Below are 20444 nucleotides of genomic sequence, written 5' to 3' on the forward strand. Positions count from 1 at the left end.
TACAACAACCCTGTGAGGTAGGCTGGCCCAAAGTAGCCTGGTGGTCTTTCACAGCAGAGTGTGCCCCCCTGGTGCTGGTATGGAACTAATCACTACACCACACCGTAGGGTTGCCAGGTCCCCCTTTGCCACCGGCGGGAGGTTTTTAGGGGTGGAGTCTGAGGAGGGCGGGGTCTGGAGAGGGGAGGGACTTCGATGCCATAGAGTCCAATGGCCAAAGCGGCCATTTTCTCCAGGGGAACTGATCTCTGTCACCTGGAGATCAGTTGCAATAGCAGGAGATCTCCAGCTACTTCCTGGAGGTTTAGCAATCAAACAACAGTTGAGTGCTCCAAGCATAGTTATACAATCACAAAAGCACTACTGGCAATAAGATACTACACAAGCATAATTATGCCAAGTGAATATATTTCCAAGGAACAACAAAGCATTCCAAAGTTACAAAGTGCAATATTCCAATAGTTTCCTATGTTCAATAATTAGCAAAAAGTGCTGAGTCACCTCTTGATTCAGCAAGCCATCCATTGATATAGGAGGTTATACACCGTTGAAAGGAACATATGTTCCAAGAACTAATATCATAGAATTGCCGTATTGAAGAAGCTGCTGCGAAATGGGAGAACTTACCGGAGGCCCATTATATTGGCAACTATGAACTTTGCACTTTTTGCTACTTATTGAACATAGGAAACTATTGGAATATTGCACTTTGTAACTCTGGAATGCTTTGTTGTTCCTTGGAAATATATTCACTTGGCATAATTATGCTTGTGTAGTATCTTATTGCCAGTAGTGCTTTTGTGATTGTATAACTTCCTGGAGGCTGGCAACCCTACCCAGTGCGCTGCCATGGCAGAGTGGGGTTTCAAATCTGCATCTCCCATATCCTAGTCTGAAACTCTCACCACTATACCACATTAGACATCTTTCTACAGGAATGCTTACTGGATCCTGGAAAATAGTCTATTAATAGACACATATTCAAGGTTTGTTGCTGATGGTGGCTAAGGTTGCCAACTGACCAGAAAAGGAATGGCCTGCTCAGTTATTGTGCTTTTAAAAGTAACTTGGTGAGCCAGCAGTAGGGTTGCCAGCACAAAGTTGGGAATTACCTGGAGATTTGGGGGGGGGGGGAGCCTGAGGAAGGTGGGGTTTGGAGAGGGGAGTGACTTCAATGCCATAGAGTCCAATGGCCAAAACAGCCATTTTCTCCAGGGGAACTGATCTCTATCACCTGGAGATCAGTTGTAATAGTGGGGGATCTCCAGCTACCACCTGGAGGTCGGCAACCCTACACAGCAGGTAAAGATTTTTGGAAAGATGGAAACTCACACTGATACCCAGTAAGATCTGCATGTAGGGTTGCCAACTGCCTGGAGAGAAAAAACATCCTGCTCTTTTAATAGAGGCTTAATGGGATGTTATTTACCAGGTGACGGTGTTTACATTCATGCTACATTAAACCTGAGGAGTAATGATTACCGGATAATCACACAACTTTAAGGTTGACAATGAGGAAATTGAAATTGTTGAGGACTTTCTATTCCTTGGCTCCATCATCAATCAAAAGGGAGACTGCGGCCAAGAAATCAGAAGGAGATTGAGACTGGGAAAGGCAGCCATGAAGGAGATTCTGAATTGTAAGGATGTGTCACTGGCCACCAAGATTAAATTAATTCATGCCATCGTATTCCCTATTACTATGTATGGGTGTGAAAGCTGGACGTTGAAGAAAGCTGATAGGAAGTAGACTCCTTTGAAATGTGGTGTTGGAGGAGAGTTACGGATACCGTGGATGGCCAAAAAAACAAATCAGTGGGTTATAGATCAAATCAAGCCTGAACTGACCCTAAAAGCTAAAATGACTAAACTGAGGCTATTGTATTTTGGTCACATTATGAGAAGCCAAGAGTCACTAGAAAAGACAGTCATGGTAAAAAAAATTGAGGGCAGCAGGAAAAGAGGAAGACCCAACAAGAGATGGATTGACTCAATAAAGGAAGCCACAGCATTCAATTTGCAAGATCTGAGCAAGGCTGTCAAAGACAGGACATTTTGGAGGACTTTGATTCATAGGGTCGCCATGAGTCGGAAGAGACTTGACGGCACTTAACACACACACATGAAACCTCTAAGGCGTCAGACATTTGGCATTCTGAGATGTAACGGGACACATACCAAATGTGTTGTTAGGGATACTAGTTCTGCTCTCACACCTTTAAGGGCAGCCTGTCACCCAGAAATCAGGCAGGTAACGCATTCCCTATCTCTCTGTCTTTATGCCAGGTGAAGCTTCACATGTTCGAATTCTGGATATCAGGCTCCTGCTAAAAGCAGAGTAGCAGGAAATACGTAACAAAGGCCAATAGCTTGGCAACTCTTAATTGAAAAAGAGCCCACTAGAGAATTCTCACCAGGCTGCATAGTTTAGGGGATAAGGACATTGGCCTGGTAAGTCAAAGGCCATGTGTTCAAACCCCTGTTGACTTTGTGCCAGTTCGGAAGTCTGTGTTTCGCTGTGCCTGGCAGGTTTTCCTGGGAGGATTTCTCCCCCACCCCAGCTGCCCTGCAATTGAAACAATTCAGTTGCTACTTAGCCCTGTCATTAGTCCAATTACATCTCTCCAAGGTACCGCTTGCAGAGGAGTTTCCCACAATGCCTCCTGCTTGAGCCAAAGTCACAACCGAGTGATGGGTAATCGCTGAGCACAGGCTGGTATTCCTGGCCAGCCCCTCCCCTGGGGTTCAAAGCAGGTGGTTGGGTGTACAGGTACCATACGAAGTTTTGCTGTTTTCCTCTTCCGCCCGCCAGGCTAGGAGATTCTCAAGGGGCATTCAATTAAGTTGTTAAACTAATCTGAGTGCTAATGAGGAAACGGCTGAAGCCCCTTTTCTCTCTGTGTGTCTCTGGGCTCAGCTGAACAATCCTTTTGTGTGTGTGTGTGAGTGTGCGAAAGGGGGGAGTTTATTTGCACTTTATCGCACAAACTTTGAAATGCACCCCCCCCCCCGCAATGATTATACCCCTTGTATATGAGAGTAGGTTGTACCCAGAGAATTTTAACGCTGAGCAAAGATTTGAAACCGGGGCAGAGTAGGGTTGCCAGCCTCCAGGCAGAGCCTGGAGATCTCCCAGAATTGCAACTGATCTCCAGACTACGGAGATCAGTTCCCCTGGAGAATATGGCCGCTTCAGGGGGTGGGCTCTACGGCATTATATCCTCCCTACTCTTCCCAGCCTCCGTCCCCAAATCTCCAGGAATTTCTCAACCCAGAGTTGGCAACTCTAGGGCTAGGCTGAGGGGAAGTACCATTGCAGAATCTCTTTAAATTCAAGTTTGATCTCTTATGTTACACTTATGCTACTGCCCCCCGGTGACATCTTGTATCTCAGTAACGAACAAGGGCATGGTTTGCAAAGCAGCTGGAGTCTAAAAATAGCCACCCTCATTCTCCAGAGATCCGTGGGAACTCGTAGTTCTATGAGGGAGAGGAGAGATCATTCATAGAATGCTCATCACTAAAGTATAATTCTTCCAGGGAAGTTATGATAATTAAACTGCAATCAATATGGAATAAAATCAATATACATGTGTTGTGCAAATACACTTTTTGTGGGTGATCCAGCCAGTGCGGTGTAGTGGTTAAGAGCGGTGGTTTGGCGCAATGGACCCTAATCTGGTGAACTGGTTTTGTTTCCCCACTCCCACGCACGAAGCCAGCTGGGTGACCTTGGGCTAGTCACACTCTCTTAGCCTCACCAACCTCCCAGGGTGTCTGTTGTGGGGAGGGGAAGGGAAGGTGACTGTAAGCTGGTTTGATTCTCCCTTAAGCGGTAGAGAAAGTCGGCATATAAAAACCAACTCTTCTTCTTCTTCTTCTTCTTCTTCAGTTTTAAGTGTTGGAATGAAGAGGGGGAGATTCCCATGTTTAACTCTCAGAATTGCCAACTGATAAGGAAAATTTGGCCTGTATTTGTGGCCGTTTGAGTGGCAGAATTCAAGTTTTTCATAGCAGGGAGGGGAAAGTGCATTATTATATTATTCTCCCCCCTTGCTCCAGTGTTCGAGGCATCATACATGGCTTTCCTTTTTTCTATTTTATCCTCCCAACAACCCTGCAAGGTAGGCTAGGCTCAGTGCACATGATACAGCACCTAATATAATAGGAATGCTCCTATTAGGAGAGAATAGGTCTGCATCATGACTAGTATTCATTTTTACTAGTAGCCATGAATGCCCCTCTCCTCCATGAACATTTCCACTCCCCTCTTAAAGCCTTCCAAATTGGCAGCCATCAACAGAACCCTATGCATGCCAGTTTCTCATATATATGAGAGACTGGCATGCATAGGGTTGCCATCTGGGATTAGGGGGAGGGGCTGTGGCTCAGTGGTAGAGCATCTGCTTGGCATGCAGAAGGTCCCATGCAGAAGGTCCCAGGTTCAGTCCCCAGCATCTCCAGTTAAAGGGACCAGGCAGGCAGGTGATGTGAAAGTCCTCTGCCTGAGATCCTGGAGAGCTGCTGCGAGCCTGAGTAGGCAAAACTGACTTTGATGGACAAAGGGTTTGATTCAGTATAAGGCAGCTTCATGTGTTCATCTCTGGGTTGGAAAATTCTTGCAGATTTAGGGGGTGGAGCCTGGGAAGAGCAGAGTTTGGGGAGGGGGAAGAACCTCAGCGGGGTATAATTCCGTAGAGTCCACCCTCCAAAACACCCTCCAAAATTTTTCTCTGACGTCCTTGGCCTGGAGATCAGTTGTCATTCCAGGAGATCTCCAGGCTCCACCTGGAGGTTGGCAACCCTAACCCTAGGGGAGCAAACGGTCATGCCATCAGCCCCTTCTCAATGTTTTTTAATTGCTTATTCATTGTGGCAAACGCTTTATTGTGGGCCCACAAGGTTACAGGAATGCAGCACTTCTCCCTAGCACTGTAGATTCCTCAATTCCCACCTGAGATTTCATGAACGCTTGGTTCGGAGGGCCCTCCCGGAGGGACGGCGCTGCTCAGAGCGTGAGAAAGTGCCCCCCTCCCCTTGCGCATGCTCACCCACACTCCCTCCAAATATCCCCAATGTAACAAAGTTTCCTGACAAAGTTTAGACCGAGATAATGAGGTCTCCGCCTGGGCTCAGAGCACCTGCTCAGCGAGGGACGATAATTGGCGAGGAGGTATCCCTGCGAGGGTTCGGGGCCTGCTGTTAATCCGAGCAGCAATTATTTCTGCTTGGTTCGCTCGTGCCAGGGGTGTCATTAAAATCACACCGCTTGTTCACTGCCATTAGGGATCTGGGGAGCTGACAAGAAGGACTCGGGGAGATTGTTAGCGACACAACTGAGGTCCCCTTAGGTGTTAGTCTGGCAGTGTGGTTAAAAGAGAAAAAAAAACACATATCGACTCAACTTCAACCCGGCCTGGAGACGACATGATCTGATCCCAGAACATACGAACATAAGAAAAGCCCTGCTGGATCAGACCCAGGCCCATCAAGTCCAGCAGTCTGTTCACATAGTGGTCAACCGGGTGCCTCTAGGAAGCCCACAAACAAGACCACTGCAGCAGCACCATCCTGCCTGTGTTCCACAGCACCTAATATTATAGGCATGCTCCTCCGATCCTGGAGAGAATAGGTCTGCATCTTGACTAGTATCCATAAGAACATAAGAAAGGCCCTGCTGGATCAGACCAAGGCCCATCAAGTCCAGCAGTCTGCTCACACAATGGCCAACCAGGTGCCTCTAGGAAGCCCCCAAACAAGACGGCTGCAGCAGCACCATCCTGCCCGTGTCCCACCGCACCTAATATATTCAGCATGGACCTAATATATTCAGCATGCTCCCCTGATCATGGCAAGAATAGGTCTGCATCATGACTAGTAGCCATTTTAACTAGTAGCCATGAATACCCCTCTCCTCCATGAACATGCCCACTCCCCTCTTAAAGCCTTCTGGCACGCATTGAATCAAGCCGTTGGTTTACCTAGCCCAGCACTGGTTCCTTCTGACCAGCGTGGACGCTGTGGCTGTTCTGAATGCTGCCATGGGTTAGGGTTGCCATCCTCCAGGCACTAACAAAAATAAACATCTCTGTACTGTTACCATAGGTTAGGAAATGAGTACAAGAATATGCTGGGATATCTGCAAAAACAGTTTGTATTGGAGAACCGAACAAACAACAACAGCACAGTGCTATATACAGAAGTGACAATTCACATCAATGAAGCGCTATGTACATAAATTGCCATAAGCATATACAGCAATCTAGGCATATGTTTTTCATATCCTAAACGCAGGTAGATATTCACATTACTGAAGAACAAGGTGGAATGCTGGGATACGATCGTTTCGGAGTCTTCTTCAGTCCCACATATTTCACCGTAAATGTATGTTGTTGTTTTTTAACAAGTTCCTTATATGGATACATGGTCTTGCCGTATTCAAGTTTTATGAAATCTGTGGTACAGTAGTCTCAAGAATTTTAAAGCAGACCAGATGCACAGCTTCTTACAAAAGGCTGTAACAGGTTCCTAAGAAGCTGTGCATCTGGTCTGCTTTAAAATTCTTGAGACTACTGCGAGAGAGAGGAGAATTAGACCAACCAGGGGATAGGCTAATGGTTGATGGCTGTTAGAAGAAGAAGAAGAGTAGGTTTTTATATGCCGACTTTCTCTACGACTTAAGGGAGACTCAAACCGGCTTACAATCCCCTTCCCTTCCCCTCCCCACAACAGGCACCCTGTGAGGTAGGTGGGGCTGAGAGACTGTGACTAGCCCAAGGCCACCCAGCTGGCTTCATGTGGAGGAGTGGGGAGACAAGTCCAGTTTACCAGATTAGCCTCCGCCGCCCATGTGGAGGAGTGGGGAATGAAACCCGGTTCTCCAGATCAGACTCCACCGCTCCAGACTACCGCTCTTAACCACGACACCACACTGGCTCCATGATGGCTAAATTAAACCTTCATATTCAGCAGTAGTGTATCTCAGAACATCAGTTGCTGGGGTGGCGAGAACGAGGGGGCTTTAAATTCTTGATCCTGTTTCTGGGACTTCTGGCATCGTTGGTGGGCCACTGAGGGACCATTGGACTAATCCAACACAGCTGTTTTGGGGTTCTTAACCCAAGTTTGTGACGTCTGTGCCCAGATATGAACACACCTTCAAAAACACTTAGGAGAAGGTGACTCCCACAGGTGGAGTCTGAGACCTTCCCAATCCTTGTTCTGGGTAGGGTTGCCAACTCCAGATTGGGAAATTCCTGGAACTTTGGAGGTGGAGCCAAGACAGGGCAATGTTTGCGTGGAGGGAAGGGACCTCTGCGGGATATTATGTTATAGAATCCACACTCTAAAGTTACAATTTTCTCCTGGGAAAACCATCTGTCATCTGAAGATCAGTGGTAATTTCAGGAGATCTCCAAGCAAATTAGCTGCAGAAAACGCATAACAAGGGAGTTATGCTGTCATGTCCCTATAGAAACTCTTCTTAATTGCTACTTCATAGGAAATTTTAATGTTCCAGACACTTGAAACAGGTTCCAGGGCTGAACACTAGCCCCTGGATACTCAGAATTGGTAGAGGCCAAACCTCTGGAGGGTGGGAAGCTATCTTTGGGACCTCTGGAGTCGTCTCCTATTAGTCAGGCTACATTAGGAATTGTGATGAACCGAACCCAGAGGCTGGGAAGGTGGTGTCTGAGGAACAAGAACATAAGAAAAGCCATGCTGGATCAGACCAAGGTCCATCAAGTCCAGTCTGTTCACACAGGTGCCAACCAGGGGCCTCTAGGAAGCCCCCAAACAAGACGACTGCAGCAGCATTGTCCTACCTGTGTTCCACGACACCTAATGTAATAGGCATGCTCCTCTGATCCTGGAGAGAATAGGGATGCATCATGACTAGTATCCATTTTGACTAGTAGTTGTAAGAACACAAGAACATAAGAAAGGTCATGCTGGATCAGACCAAGGCCCATCAAGTCCAACAGTCCATTCACAGTGGCCAACCAGGTGCCTCCAGGAACCCCCCGAACAAGACGACTGCAGCAGCACCATCCTGTCTGTGTTCCACAGCAGCTCATATAACAGACCTGCTCCTCTGATCCTGGAGAGAATAGGTATGCATCATGACTAGTATTCATCTTGACTAGCAGCCATGAGTACTCCTCTCCTTTATGAAGCTGTCGACTCCCCTGTTCAAGCCTTCCAGGTTGGCAGCCATCACCACATCCTGGGGCAGGGAGTTCTACTATGCCATGATACTCATATCCATATTTTGCTTCTATCGGCATTTGGCAAATCCAGGAGGGTTTGTTTGGCTTAGAAGTAAGTAGGTAGGATTGCAGCCTTGGATAAAAGAGGACACGTGGCACCCTGGAACCTAAGAAGACACATCTTTAGAGGGCTATCTAATCTGGCATCCTGTTTCCTTTAGTCACGGCCGACTTATGGCGACCCCTTTTTGGGGTTTTCATGGCAAGAGACTAACAGAGGTGGTTTGCCAGTGCCTTCGTCTGCACAGCAACCCTGGTCTTCCTTGGTGGTCTCCCATCCAAATACTAACCAGGGATGACCCTGCTTAGCTTCTGAGATCTGACTAGATCAGGCTAGCCTGGGCCATCTAGGTCAGGGCAATGGCTAGATTTAATCCTTTTTAAAAGTCAACTAAACTAGTCATCTTGTGACAATGAATTTCATAAGTATATTATTCTTGGTGTGAAAAAAGGATGACTTGTTCATAGTCCAATGCTTGCTTACTTTAGAGTCAAACCCCATGGAATTCAATGAACTTATTCTCCCTGAAAGGAAAATAGGAAGAGCGTTTTATTAGAGATTGGTGGCAGAAAATAGAAATGGTCCTTACATCTACAGAATGGGATCTGGTTTTTTGACTGCTGCAGATTTAGTGCAGTGTTGTTTATCCGTCACGAGTTCAAATTTTCCTAAAGTACTCTTTTAATATTAAAATTAAAACTCTCCTTTCCCCCCCCCAATGTACAATAGACACCTTTATGATTCTATGACTTTTGAGATTCATATACTCCAAACTTTGATAAACTGTATAAACAAGCTATTCTATTCTTATGGCAAAGCTGTAGTCAATTCAACTGTAGTCAATAAGGTCATTTTAAATAATATTTGCAGACATGACATTCAAAGGCAGATTTGGTCTCCATGCTTCCACAACTTCAGATTCTTGCCAGTAGATGGCGCTTAAGGTGCAAACCCCAAATAATGACTACCTAGAACAAAACTGGTTTTCCATCATCTCAAAGTACTGGCTTCAAAGTTTGCTTTGTCAGCTGGCTCGTTGGTCTAGGGGTATGATTCTCGCTTTGGGTGCGAGAGGTCCCGGGTTCAAATCCCGGACGAGCCCAAGTTTTTTGCGAATTCCCTTTAAAGGCTATAGGTTCTCACCAAACATACATTTCATCTGTGCCAACACGGTGCAAGGAGAGAAGAGCCTTTTAGGGAATTATGCATTGAAGCAATAGGAGAAATGGGCTTCCAGGAAGGCTGGGCCAAGCGTTCCTGAAAACAACGCTTATAAAAATAGATCTAAACAGAGATAGGACAAAGATCTATATGAAAAGAGAGAATGTAATATGGAAAAGAGGATAAAGTTTCTAAAAGTAATTAGAAGAAGACTTGCAAGAGTCGCTTATTGTGAAGGTGACCAAATAGTTATTTTTCAACTTCAGTTCCAACCTTACTAGACTTATGCATGTGACTTTGCTTTTTATGCAGGCTCCATAGCTCAGGGGTTAGAGCACTGGTCTTGTAAACCAGGGGTCGCGAGTTCAAATCTCGCTGGGGCCTTCATTATGTGCAAACAGCCAATTAACCCTCCCTGTATTCAAATGTAATAACGGCGGCTGGTTTTCAATACGGTTATCATTTTTTCGTCGCTGTCGTTTTAAGTGACATTATTATTTATTCCCAATGGACGGGATCCTAGCCCACATTACACCTGCTACTACTAACAGCGCCATAGACTGCTTTTGGGTTTCCCTTTCCTCTTGCCTCTCCCCCCCCCCACCTGCTTCTGAAATGGGCAGCTTTGCATTTGGAAAATGGGATTTTAATAGATAAATTTTGGTGATTCCAGACCTTGGACCTCAGAGATGGAAAGCTCAAATCCAAGAGAGGATTTAATTGCCCAAGAAGGGAAGCGTCGGTGGATCAGAACAATTCAGCACCCTTGTTATATATATTTTTTTCCAATCTCTTTAAATTCTTTAGTAGAAAAGGGCAAGAGTCCAGCAGCACCTTAAAGACTAACAAAAATATTTTCTGGTAGGGTATGAGCTTTCGTGAGCCACCTAAATGTATTTAAATGTATCTAAATGTAGAAAAGGGCAAGAGTCCAGTAGCACCTTAAAGACTAACAAAAATATTTTCTGGCAGGGGATGAGCTTTCTTTGCAGGGGTTCCGTTTTTAAAAGGAACGGTGTCGGTTCTTGATAGGGAAAGGGGGAAGGCGTTCCGTGCTTGCTCAGAGAAACTCCCTTTCTGCTACTACACCTTTCAAGGAGCTGAATTGCTCAGGCTGAACTCTGGATTTTTAGATTTCCTCCAAAGATCATTGCCAGGAGATGTAGGGGTTTCATCACCTTAAGGGCTTCCCCGCCCTGTTTCACCCACTCTCCACTTCCAGTAGTTAGAAGCGCTGCTTGGAGTGGTTTTAGTTTCCTGTTTGCAATAAAGGCGTCCGATTGAATGCCAGTCCATTTAAGAAATCATTTAATCTCAGGCCATCAAGATGCATTTGGATTTTCCATGGAAGACTGACCGAGATACCGACAAAAAAAAGACTGGATAAATAAGATGCTAGAATTGACAGAAATGGCGAAACTAACAGCTTTGATGAATCAGACTGATAATGCACAATTTTTTATGGGGGAATGGGAGGCGTGGAGCATTTACTGTGAAAATGGGTTCATTTAAAGGATATTCTTTGATTTAATCTTTATATATATATTGTACTATGGTCATATTAAGGTAGTTGATTCATACATTTTTACCAAGATATGATACCTATACATTAATGAAATAATATGAGGATTAATTTTGTTAGCAAAAGTATATACAATGTATTTTTAGATGGAAGGGAGTGAGGGGGAAGTCATTATAAGTTTCAATTACTATTATTAATAGTTTGATATTACTTTTATTAATTTTTAGGAATAGATGATGAAGTATGCGTTGTTATTTTAAATGAAGAAAATAATAAAAAATATTATATATATATATATATATATATAGTATATATATATAGTATATATATGTATATATATGTGTGTGTGTGTGTGTGTGTGTGTGTGTGTGTGTATATATATATATATATATATGCATTTGGATTTTCCCAGCTCCCTCTCTCTGTTTTTAAGAGGAAGAAGGGGTGTGCAGAGAGGAAGAGCGTCTGATTCTCCATTCTGTTCTCCATTCCGGTTTCGACCGCTTCGCTCGTTTTGAAAGAGAAATTTAGGAAACAGAGAAGACAATTCCACAATTGCACCTCTAGGTGGCGGTAAGGCACACAAATCTCATCGGCAGCTTCTTTGAACAATGTCTTCACCTGTTGGTTTAGGGCCGGGGTGGGGAACCTTTTTTCCGCCAAGAGCCATCTGGATATTTATAACATCATTCGCGGGCCATACAAAATTATCAACTTAAAAATTAGCCGACCAAGCCCCAAGCAGGCAGCTGCCCCAGATGACCCCCCCTCCCCGGCCGGGCAAGCAGGTAGGCATCCAACCGGTGGTGCACTCGGCCACCTGGTGGCACAGGATGGTCTGCTGCACCAACCTGGTGCCCCTCCACACACATTCTTGCCCCCCCCCGCGCATTCTGGCCCTGCCCCCTTTAACCCCTCCACTGCCGCCACTTCCGCCCCCAGCCCTCTTGTAGTACAGAGGGAATACGTTTCTCCACGGCCCAGGTGGGAAAGGGTTAACACAGCTTCTTGGGCGGTCCTAGCAGCTCCTTAGCTAACAACTCTTCTGCAAGGGGGGAAAAAGGTTCCCTTTCTCAGCAAAACAAACTCACATCCGCCTTGAATAGAGGCTTTTCCTGTCCGCGGGAGGGGGTGGATCGCCAGTCTTAGATCCTTCTGAGCTAGAGATCTGCCAGGACCCACAAAGGGCCGGACCAAATGATTTTGCAGGCCTTAAACGCCCCCCCCCCCCGCTTGACGTTCCCCACCCCTGGTCTAGGGGTGTGATTCTCGCTTAGAGTGTGAAAAGTCCTGGGTTCAAATCTCAAAAGGCCCCTTATGTTTTACAAAACACATGAGTCGTGCTACCACAGATCTGCCCCCGTTGTCAAACGGGTGTGTGTATGTCTGTTTATCAAGAGTATACATTTCTGGTTTGGAGAGCACACTTCCCCATCTCTTCTTGTGGTTGCAAATACAGAACGGCTACACAGGTCACGACGGGTAGCCGTGTTAGTCTGTCAATAGCAGTAGAAAAGAGCAAGAGTCCAGTAGCACCTTAAAGACTAACAAAATTTCTGGCAGGGTATGAGCTGCATAGATATTTATTTTTTTTATTTGACATCATTTGATTGTACACGTTGCAAAACTTAACAGACCACCTAGGCCCCACCACCGAAAAAAAGGCAACCAGCATGCAGCCCAGTTTATTTTATTTGCAAGGCAGAAGTGCACCACGTCGCCGTGTCCTTCTTTATATCCCGCGAAGGGGGCAAAGAGAAGAAGAAGAGTTGGTTTTTATATGCTGACTTTCCCTACCACTTAAGGGAGACTCAAACCGGCTTCCAATCACCTTCCCGCCCCCTCCCCACAACAGGCACCCTGGGAGGTGGGTGGGGCTGAGAGTGTGTGACTAGCCCAAGGTCACCCAGCTGGCTTTGTGTGCAGGAGTGGGGAAACCAACCTGGTTCTCCAGATCAGAGTCCGCCACTCGTGCGGTAGGAGTGGAGAATCAAACCCCGTTCACCAGATTAAAGTCCACCCCCCTCCAAACCACCGCTCTTAGCCTTTACGCCCCAAGGGCCCCCGGCTAATTCGGGACTTCCGTCTCCAGGTGCACGGGGAACCCGTCTTCGCAAGCGATGATGATCCTTTCCACGCTGTCGCTGACCCGGTATCTGCAATCCGGGGCCCAGGAGCCCTTCTCGAGCTCACACAGCGTCAGGGGGAAGCTCTCGGCGCTCTCCCGGAGGTCACCCTTGGTGGGTTGGCCTCCCTCCCCGCAGACAGCGATGATCCGGGAGGTGTCGGCGTGGACGAAGGTGTTGAGGTGCTTGCAGTGGTGCGGGGAGGTCATGTGGCGGCGCTTCATCAGGAGGTCGCAGTAGCGCCCACGGTCAGGGACCTCGGTGGGCGGGTGGTCGAAGTGCTCCCTCAGGAACTTCTGGTAGCTTTCGGCCGATGCCAACGCCAGCCAGGCCGCCAACAGGAGGAAGGAGAGGGCCCCGCTCAGACGACATCCCCCTGGCGCCATTACTGGGTGTAGAGAAGAAGGGACGGATGGGCGTGAAAACAGCCGGGAAAGAAATGCCTCCAAGGAAAGGCCTAGCCTACCTCGCAGGGTTGTTGTGAGGACAAAGAAGAAGAGTTGTTTTTTATATGCCGACTCTCTCTACCACTTAAGGGAGACCCAAACCGGCTTACAATCACCTTCCCTTCCCCTCCCCACAACAGACACCCTGTGAGGTAGGTGGGGCTGAGAGAGCTCTAACAGAGCGGTGACTAGCCCAAGGTCCCCCAGCTGGCTTTGTGTGTAGGAGCGGGGAAACAAATCCAGTTCACCAGATTAGCTTCCGCTGCTCATGTGGAGGAGTGGGGAATCACACCCGGTTCTCCAGATCAGAGTCCACCGCTCCAAACCACTGCTCTTAACCACTACACCAAGCTGGAGAAGCGGAGAATGTTGAGAGCCGCTTTAGGTCCCCATTGGGGAGAAAAAGTAGGGTATAAATCAGTGGTTCCCAAACTTTTCGGACCACCGCCCAATTGGTTCCCCAAACTCAACCCCAGCGCCCCTTACCCTATCCTATAAAAAGCAATATTCAAAATAGGGCTTTGCATGACACTCTAAAGAAGGTAAGAACAATAAAATTTCAAAACAGTAACAATCAATTGCACATCTATTCAAAAGTAAATTAAAACTTTTTAGTTGAAATTTATTCAACAAAACTGATGAACTTGATCCAGGGGTACCAGCTCTTCAAAGTCTGGAAAAAAATTCTGATCGTTTCCACCAAATTTGCCAGCACGGTGCCATAGCTTGATTTATTGTAAATTAGTGAACAACACAGTTGAAGGGGCCCACCTTGAGCGCCCCCTGCAGCCCCATGCCTCTTAGTGCCCCCCTAGGTAATCCCACCGCCCCCCAGGGGGTGGTACTGCCCACTTTGGGAACCACTGGCATAAATGAACAAAAAATAACATACAGGTTATTGCGAGGAAAAAATGGAGGAGAGGAAAATGATATTGGGGAGAAAAGCAGAGTATAAGTATAGTAAAATAAAATGTAGTAGAAAGAGAACAGTTCAGGCAGGTCAGAATGGGTTGTCAGCAGGTGAGTGTTGCCCCAGATTTGTGGGGTTAAAGCGAAACCACATGGCACAAGCTTCCAGTGAGGCGGAAAGGGAAGCAAAACACCCCCTTCCCCTTCAGCCCTGAAGACGAGGCCTTTCCCAACACCCCAACCTTGAAATGTTTCAAGCTGTTCCTTGTTCTGTTATTCAGATCACCTTGACCATTTTAAAACTGAGAAAATAATTTTACTGAAGTTCGGAGGACTGGGTTTCCATAAATGTGGGTGGGGATGAATATAACCATATCCTTCTCTTTTCTAAAATGGGGATGGGGGGGACACATCCTGTCCTTTACTATAACCACCCTCCTCTTCCAGTGTGAGAAACCACATCGAAGAAGAAGAAGAAGAAGAGTTGGTTTTTATATGCCAACTTTCTCTAACTTTTAAGGAAGAATCAAACCGGCTTACAATCGCCTTCCCTTCTTCTCCCCACAACAGACACCCGGTGAGGTAGGTAAGGCTGAGAAAGCTCTAAGAGAGCTGTGACCAGCCCAAGGCCACCCAGGACCAGGGAAACAAATCCAGTTCACCAGATTAGCCTCATCCGCTCACGTGGAGGAGTGGGGAATCAAACCCGGTTCTCCAGATCAACCGCTCCAAACCACCGCTCTGAACCACTACCCCACGCTGGCTTTTGTTCCCCAAACCTACCTCCGTTTTGAGATGCTCCGGTCTCTTCTGACACCCTCCCTGGCCACGAAGACAAAGAAAAGAATAATCCAGGAGGAGGGAAATGCATAGTGATGAAGGACGGGTAATCAAGAAAGCCGGAGGACAGGAAATTCCAGAGATTTCCCCAAGCCACCGAGCGTCATCAAATGCCAGGACTACCCTCCCATTGTCAAGCTGTTCATCAACATGAAGACTAGACAGCTTTGAATCAAGTCCGCGCTCAGCTGGATCCCCCAGAAGCGGTGGCCAATACAGGCAAGAAATTGGCCTGAACATGCTTGGATGGTTCATTTGCTCCAGATGTGTTTCCACCAGAAAGGGCGCTTTCCCAAGTATTTCGGCAACGGCTGCCATTCACACCTGCGGGTGACGTCACAGCAGCTCCAGCGTGACGCCTGTTTACGAGGAAGGTTTCCCTTGCTGTCAAGATCACAAGGTTGCGTCCGGCTAGTGAAGAGAGGCAGGCTGCAGGTTAGTCATTCAGTTGAGAACCGCTGTGATTCATTCAGGCGGTTTGGAGGGACACAGTCGCCTGACACTACAGCCAACCGGTTGCATGCCATTTGATTTCCTCCAATGCTTAGCAACCCTACATTAAATGGAGTACTCGTCTGCAGGTCTAATGTTGGATTTCATAGAGCTAGGGTTGCCAACCTCCAGGTACTAGCTGGAGATCTTGTGCTATTACAACTGATCTCCAGCCGATAGAGATCAGTTCCTAGGGTTGCCGGCTCCGGGTTGGGAAATACCTGGAGGTTTTTGGGGCGGAGCCTAAGGAGGGCAGGGTTTGGGGAGGGGCTTCGATGCCATAGAGCTAGGGTTGCCAACCTCCAGGTACTAGCTGGAGATCTTGTGCTATTACAACTGATCTCCAGCCGATAGAGATTAGTTCCTAGGGTTGCCAGCTTCGGGTTGGGAAATACCTGGAGATTTTTGGGGTGGAACCTAAGGAGGGTGGGGTTCTAACCTAAGCAAAAAAGGCTAAACAGGAAAGCGATCCTAACCAAAGGAGCGTATGCTATACAGTAGAAGATGCACAAAAAAGATGCACAAAGTTCCAAGCATTAAAGAAGTTCTAAACTCAGTACTCTGCACTGTATAGTGTGACGCACCACTTCTTGCAACTTGAGTAGCTTCTCACACTCTTATGGACCAGGAAAATCCAGAGTGGCTCGTGGAATAACGATGTAAGAAGGCAAGGACGTGGGGTCGATCCTGCGCACGTTTAAATCTGTCCTTTCATCAGCTTGCCGTCGGTTTATCTCCCAAAGGGGATTGCCACTTGATTTTCAAAGGTTGCATCCCAATCTATACATCACGGCATCTTTGCTACTGTATAGCATACGCTCCTTTGTTTAGGATCGCTTTCCTGTTTAGCTGTTTTGCTTAGGTTAGTGTTCTTTCCAGTTAGGATGTCAAGTTTATTGGCATGAATATTCGTTGGGATTACATATTAAAAATATATTAAAACTAAGCTATCGTTTTTGATGATATTGTTTTCCATAACAGAGCCTCGGGCTGTGTGTTCTATATGACTACCTGGAGGCTAGCAACCCTATCAGTTCCCCTGGAGAAAAGGGCCGCTTTGGCAACTGGCCTCTGTGGCATTGAAGCCCCTCCCCTCCCAAACCTCGCCCTCCTCCGGCTCTGCCCCGAAAAACCCCGGTGGTGAAGAGGGACCCGGCCACCCTAGCCTCACGGCCGGGCGATGAGGATTTCTCTTAAACGCACGGGGATCCCTTTGAAGCAGTTCACGCGGATCCTCCGCCGCTCGCTACTGCCCCGGTATCTGCAGAGTGCTGGGGGGGTACCCCCCATGGAATAACAGGTAGTGATGAGGTAGCTGACCAGGCTATCCGACAGGCTGCTGTTGTAGTGCATTCCTCCGACCCCGCAGATGACTTTGAGTTGGCTGTTCCTGGTGTGGATGAAGGTGTTTTTTCTCGTGCAGGTGGGACTTGTCAGGCTCTTCTCTCTCATTATCCGCTGGCAGTAGATATGGGGGTTCAGGGTCGTCCGCCTGGGGTCCACGTGCCGCCGCAGGAAACTCTGATAATCGGCTAGGCTCGCGTCCACCGAGGAGACCAGGAAGAGGATTGAGAACAAGAGCAGGCAGGAGAGAAGGGGTCCCTTCGGAAGCATGGCCGAGTCTTTCGCCACAATTGCCTTGAGAAGAAAGGGAGAAGAAGCATTGGGTTAAGGTGAATCAGTATGCCTGGACTAGAACCACACTGTGCATATGAGTGATCATTTCTTTGTCTAAGCTAGAAGCTTCTCTCTGTCTCCTCTTTATATGTAGGGTTGCTAGGCCCCGCCACCAGTGGGAGGTTCTGGGGTGAAGCCTGAGGAGGTCAGGGTTTGGGGAGGGGAGGGATTCGATGCCATAGAGTCCAATTACCAAAGCGGCCATTTTCTCCAGGGGAACCGATCTCTATTGGCTGGAGATCAGTTGTCATAGCAGGAGATCTCCAGCCAGTACCTGGAGGTTGAGGAAAAGATAGCACAAGGCTCAAAAAGTTATGCAAAGTACAAAATTTATAACAATATAAATTATATAAATTTTATAAATTTTGTACTTTGCATAACTTTTTGAGCCTTGTGCTATCTTTTCCTCAACTAATTGTTATAGCATAGGTGTTTTTTTCCTAGTACCTGGAGGTTGGCAACCCTATTTATATGCCTTTGTCCTTTCTTTGCCTGATCTTGCAGGAGGCAAGATGCTATTGCAGATCTCTCTGGTGCTAGCCAGCCAGGGGCACACCCATGATTGTTCCACACACGTGCAAGCAGAATAGCTGGCCATTTGTAATACGGAATGGCCTTATTTAGATTAGGCCTCTATTTCTTTCACTACTCCCAAATGTATGTGAAAAAGTAGGGTTGCCAACCTCCAGGTGGGGCCTGGAGATCTCCCGGAGTTACAACTGCTCTCCAGATGAAAGAGATCAGTTTTCCTGGAGAAAATGGCAGTTCAGCTTGCAATCTCTATGGTATACCATAGATTCGAAGTGAAATCCCTCCTCAAATACCCCTTTCCAAATCTCCAGGAATTCCACAGGCTGGAGTTGGCAACTCTAGCTTCAGTAAATGTAAGTCCTTTTTTCACTTGCGGTATACTGATTTGAAGGCAGTTTGTTGCGTGTGATCCCATGCTTGACTGTGCAGCTTAAACAATATATGTACCCAATATGAAGAAGGTACAGTCTGAAAGCTAAAACGACTAAACTGAGGCTACCGTACTTTGGTCCCATTATGAGAAGACAAGAGTCGCTGGAAAAGACAATCATGCTAGGAAAAGTTGAGGGCAGCAGGAAAAGAGGAAGACCCAACAAGAGATGGATTGACTCTAAAAAGGAAACCATGGCCCTCAATGTGCAAGATCTGAGCAAGGCTGTTAAAGATAGGGTGTTTTGGAGGACATTGATTCATAGGGTCGCCATGAATCAGAAGCGACTTGATGGCACTTAACACACACACACACACACTGTTGGGCAGGGAAGCTAGGCTGCATTCATAGGAACGTCGATGGAGGCAGTTCAGGGGGAAACAGAGATCTGATAAAGGAGGACAAATGCACAGCTCTTCTTCCTAAACCCTGCCGTCGCCAAAGCTCCACCTCGAAACCTCCAGGAATTCCCCAATCCAGAGCTTGCAAGCCTATGTTATATAGATGGAGCTATCATATTGCCTCCTAGAAACGGTCGCTCTGAGAATCAGTTTCAGTGTCCCTGACCCAACATACCTGGGAACGAGGCAGAACTCCATAGAGGGAACAAGCTCCAGATAAAAGGCTTGCAAGAAACAATCCAGACCAATGACCCGAACAGAGAGAAGATGCTTATCGAACATGGTCAGGTCATCTGGCAACCATCGAAAGCAAAGGGTTTAACATTAACCTTTAACATTAAACATCCACTGGGGTTTCCATTGAAAGAGGTGCCACGAGGGTTGCCAAACTCCAGATAATAGCTGGAGATCTCCTGCTATTACAACTAATCTCCAGCTGACAGAGATCAGTTCATCTGGAGAAAATGGCCATTTTGGCCATTGGACTCTATGGCATTGAAGTCCCTCCCCATCCAAACCCCGCCCTCCTCAGGCTCTGCCCCAAAAACCTCCTGCCGGTGGTGAAGAGGGACCTGGCAGCCTTGTTGCCACCTCTATTTGCAGTACAAGGTGTATGGTAACTAGGGTTGCCAGGTCCCTCTTTGCCACTGGCGGGAGATTTTGGGGGCGGAGCCTGAGGAGGGTGGGGTTTGGGGAGGGGAGGGACTTCAATGCCATAGAGTCCAATGGCCCAGGCAGCCATTTTCTCCAGATGAACTGATCTCTGTCGGCTGGAGATCAGTTGTAACAGCAGGAGATCTCCAGCTAGTACCTGGAGGTTGGCAACCCTACCAAAGGCTGAGATTTAGGAAGTCTTGAAAGAACTCTTATCGGAATAGTCCACCTCAACTGATTGCTAGAGGAAAGTCCAGGGTTCTTGAAGTAAACACAAAAGCTACTTAAGTTAGAGAGCTGGGAACCTCTGCCCAAGATCTCACGCCTTGCTTCCTGCAGATGTTTCACCTCTATGTTTATTTCCACAGATGTTCTCCACATGCTTCCACATTTATCTTGAAATCCCCTCCCTAAACCCTGCCATCGCCAAAGCTCCACCTCCAAACCTCCAGGAATTTCCCAGTCCAGATCTTTCAATCCTATGTGTTTCATAGACGTGTCTTCTCATATTGCCTCCTCGAGACTGTCGTTCTGAGAATCGACTTCAGTGCCCCCCCACCCAACATACCTGGGAATGAGGCAGAACTCCATAGGGGGAACAAGCACCAGATAAAAGGCTTGCAAGAAACAATCTAGACCAATGACCCGAACAGAGAGAAGATGCTTATCAAAAAAAAGGCTGTCAGGTCGGGTTGTCTGGCCATGTAGTTCAAAGTGATCGAGAGCTGCATCATCGAAAGCAAAGGGTTTAACATAAAGGGACTTTTGTGAGTGTGCCTCCAAAGTAGCTGACTTCCTACTTCATGCAGTTTGTTAGCCATTCATGCGGGTTGCAGTGGGAGTAACAGAGACATTAAAGAACTTTTATCTCTGTGTGTCCACAGGCTTTGGATGCCCGGTCCGCTGACTGACAACCGGGTATGTGGGCACAATCTCACAGAATCTTACATTACGCTCTGAGCCAGAGAAGAGCTTTTTTTTCGG

General features: G+C 47.1%; 2 protein-coding genes and 2 non-coding genes across 4 annotated transcripts; 2 read left to right on the plus strand and 2 right to left on the minus strand.

Annotated features, from left to right (window-relative positions):
* The first annotated feature begins 9301 nt into the window (after positions 1-9301).
* Positions 9302-9373, plus strand: TRNAP-UGG (transfer RNA proline (anticodon UGG)). Its single transcript has one exon. It is a non-coding gene; the product is annotated as a tRNA-Pro (tRNA).
* Positions 9374-9743: 370 nt separating this feature from the next.
* Positions 9744-9816, plus strand: TRNAT-UGU (transfer RNA threonine (anticodon UGU)). The gene has a single exon. It is a non-coding gene; the product is annotated as a tRNA-Thr (tRNA).
* Positions 9817-13022: 3206 nt separating this feature from the next.
* On the minus strand, positions 13023-13466 carry LOC130489333 (ribonuclease-like). Its single transcript, XM_056863030.1, has one exon. It carries the CDS (start codon positions 13464-13466, stop codon positions 13023-13025), a length of 444 nt encoding a protein of 147 aa, XP_056719008.1.
* Positions 13467-16934: 3468 nt separating this feature from the next.
* Positions 16935-17381, minus strand: LOC130490365 (ribonuclease pancreatic-like). The gene has a single exon (XM_056864192.1). The coding sequence runs from the start codon at positions 17379-17381 to the stop codon at positions 16935-16937; it is 447 nt and encodes a 148-aa protein (XP_056720170.1).
* Between the last annotated feature and the right edge of the window lie 3063 nt (positions 17382-20444).

Source organism: Euleptes europaea, chromosome 18 (assembly GCF_029931775.1).
Source record: "Euleptes europaea isolate rEulEur1 chromosome 18, rEulEur1.hap1, whole genome shotgun sequence".
Taxonomy (NCBI): domain Eukaryota; kingdom Metazoa; phylum Chordata; class Lepidosauria; order Squamata; family Sphaerodactylidae; genus Euleptes; species Euleptes europaea.

Bases quoted from the DNA above. Each gene is read 5' to 3' on its own strand.
- LOC130489333 (XM_056863030.1), bottom strand. From the start codon at position 13,466: ATGGCGCCAGGGGGATGTCGTCTGAGCGGGGCCCTCTCCTTCCTCCTG.
- LOC130490365 (XM_056864192.1), bottom strand. From the start codon at position 17,381: ATGCTTCCGAAGGGACCCCTTCTCTCCTGCCTGCTCTTGTTCTCAATC.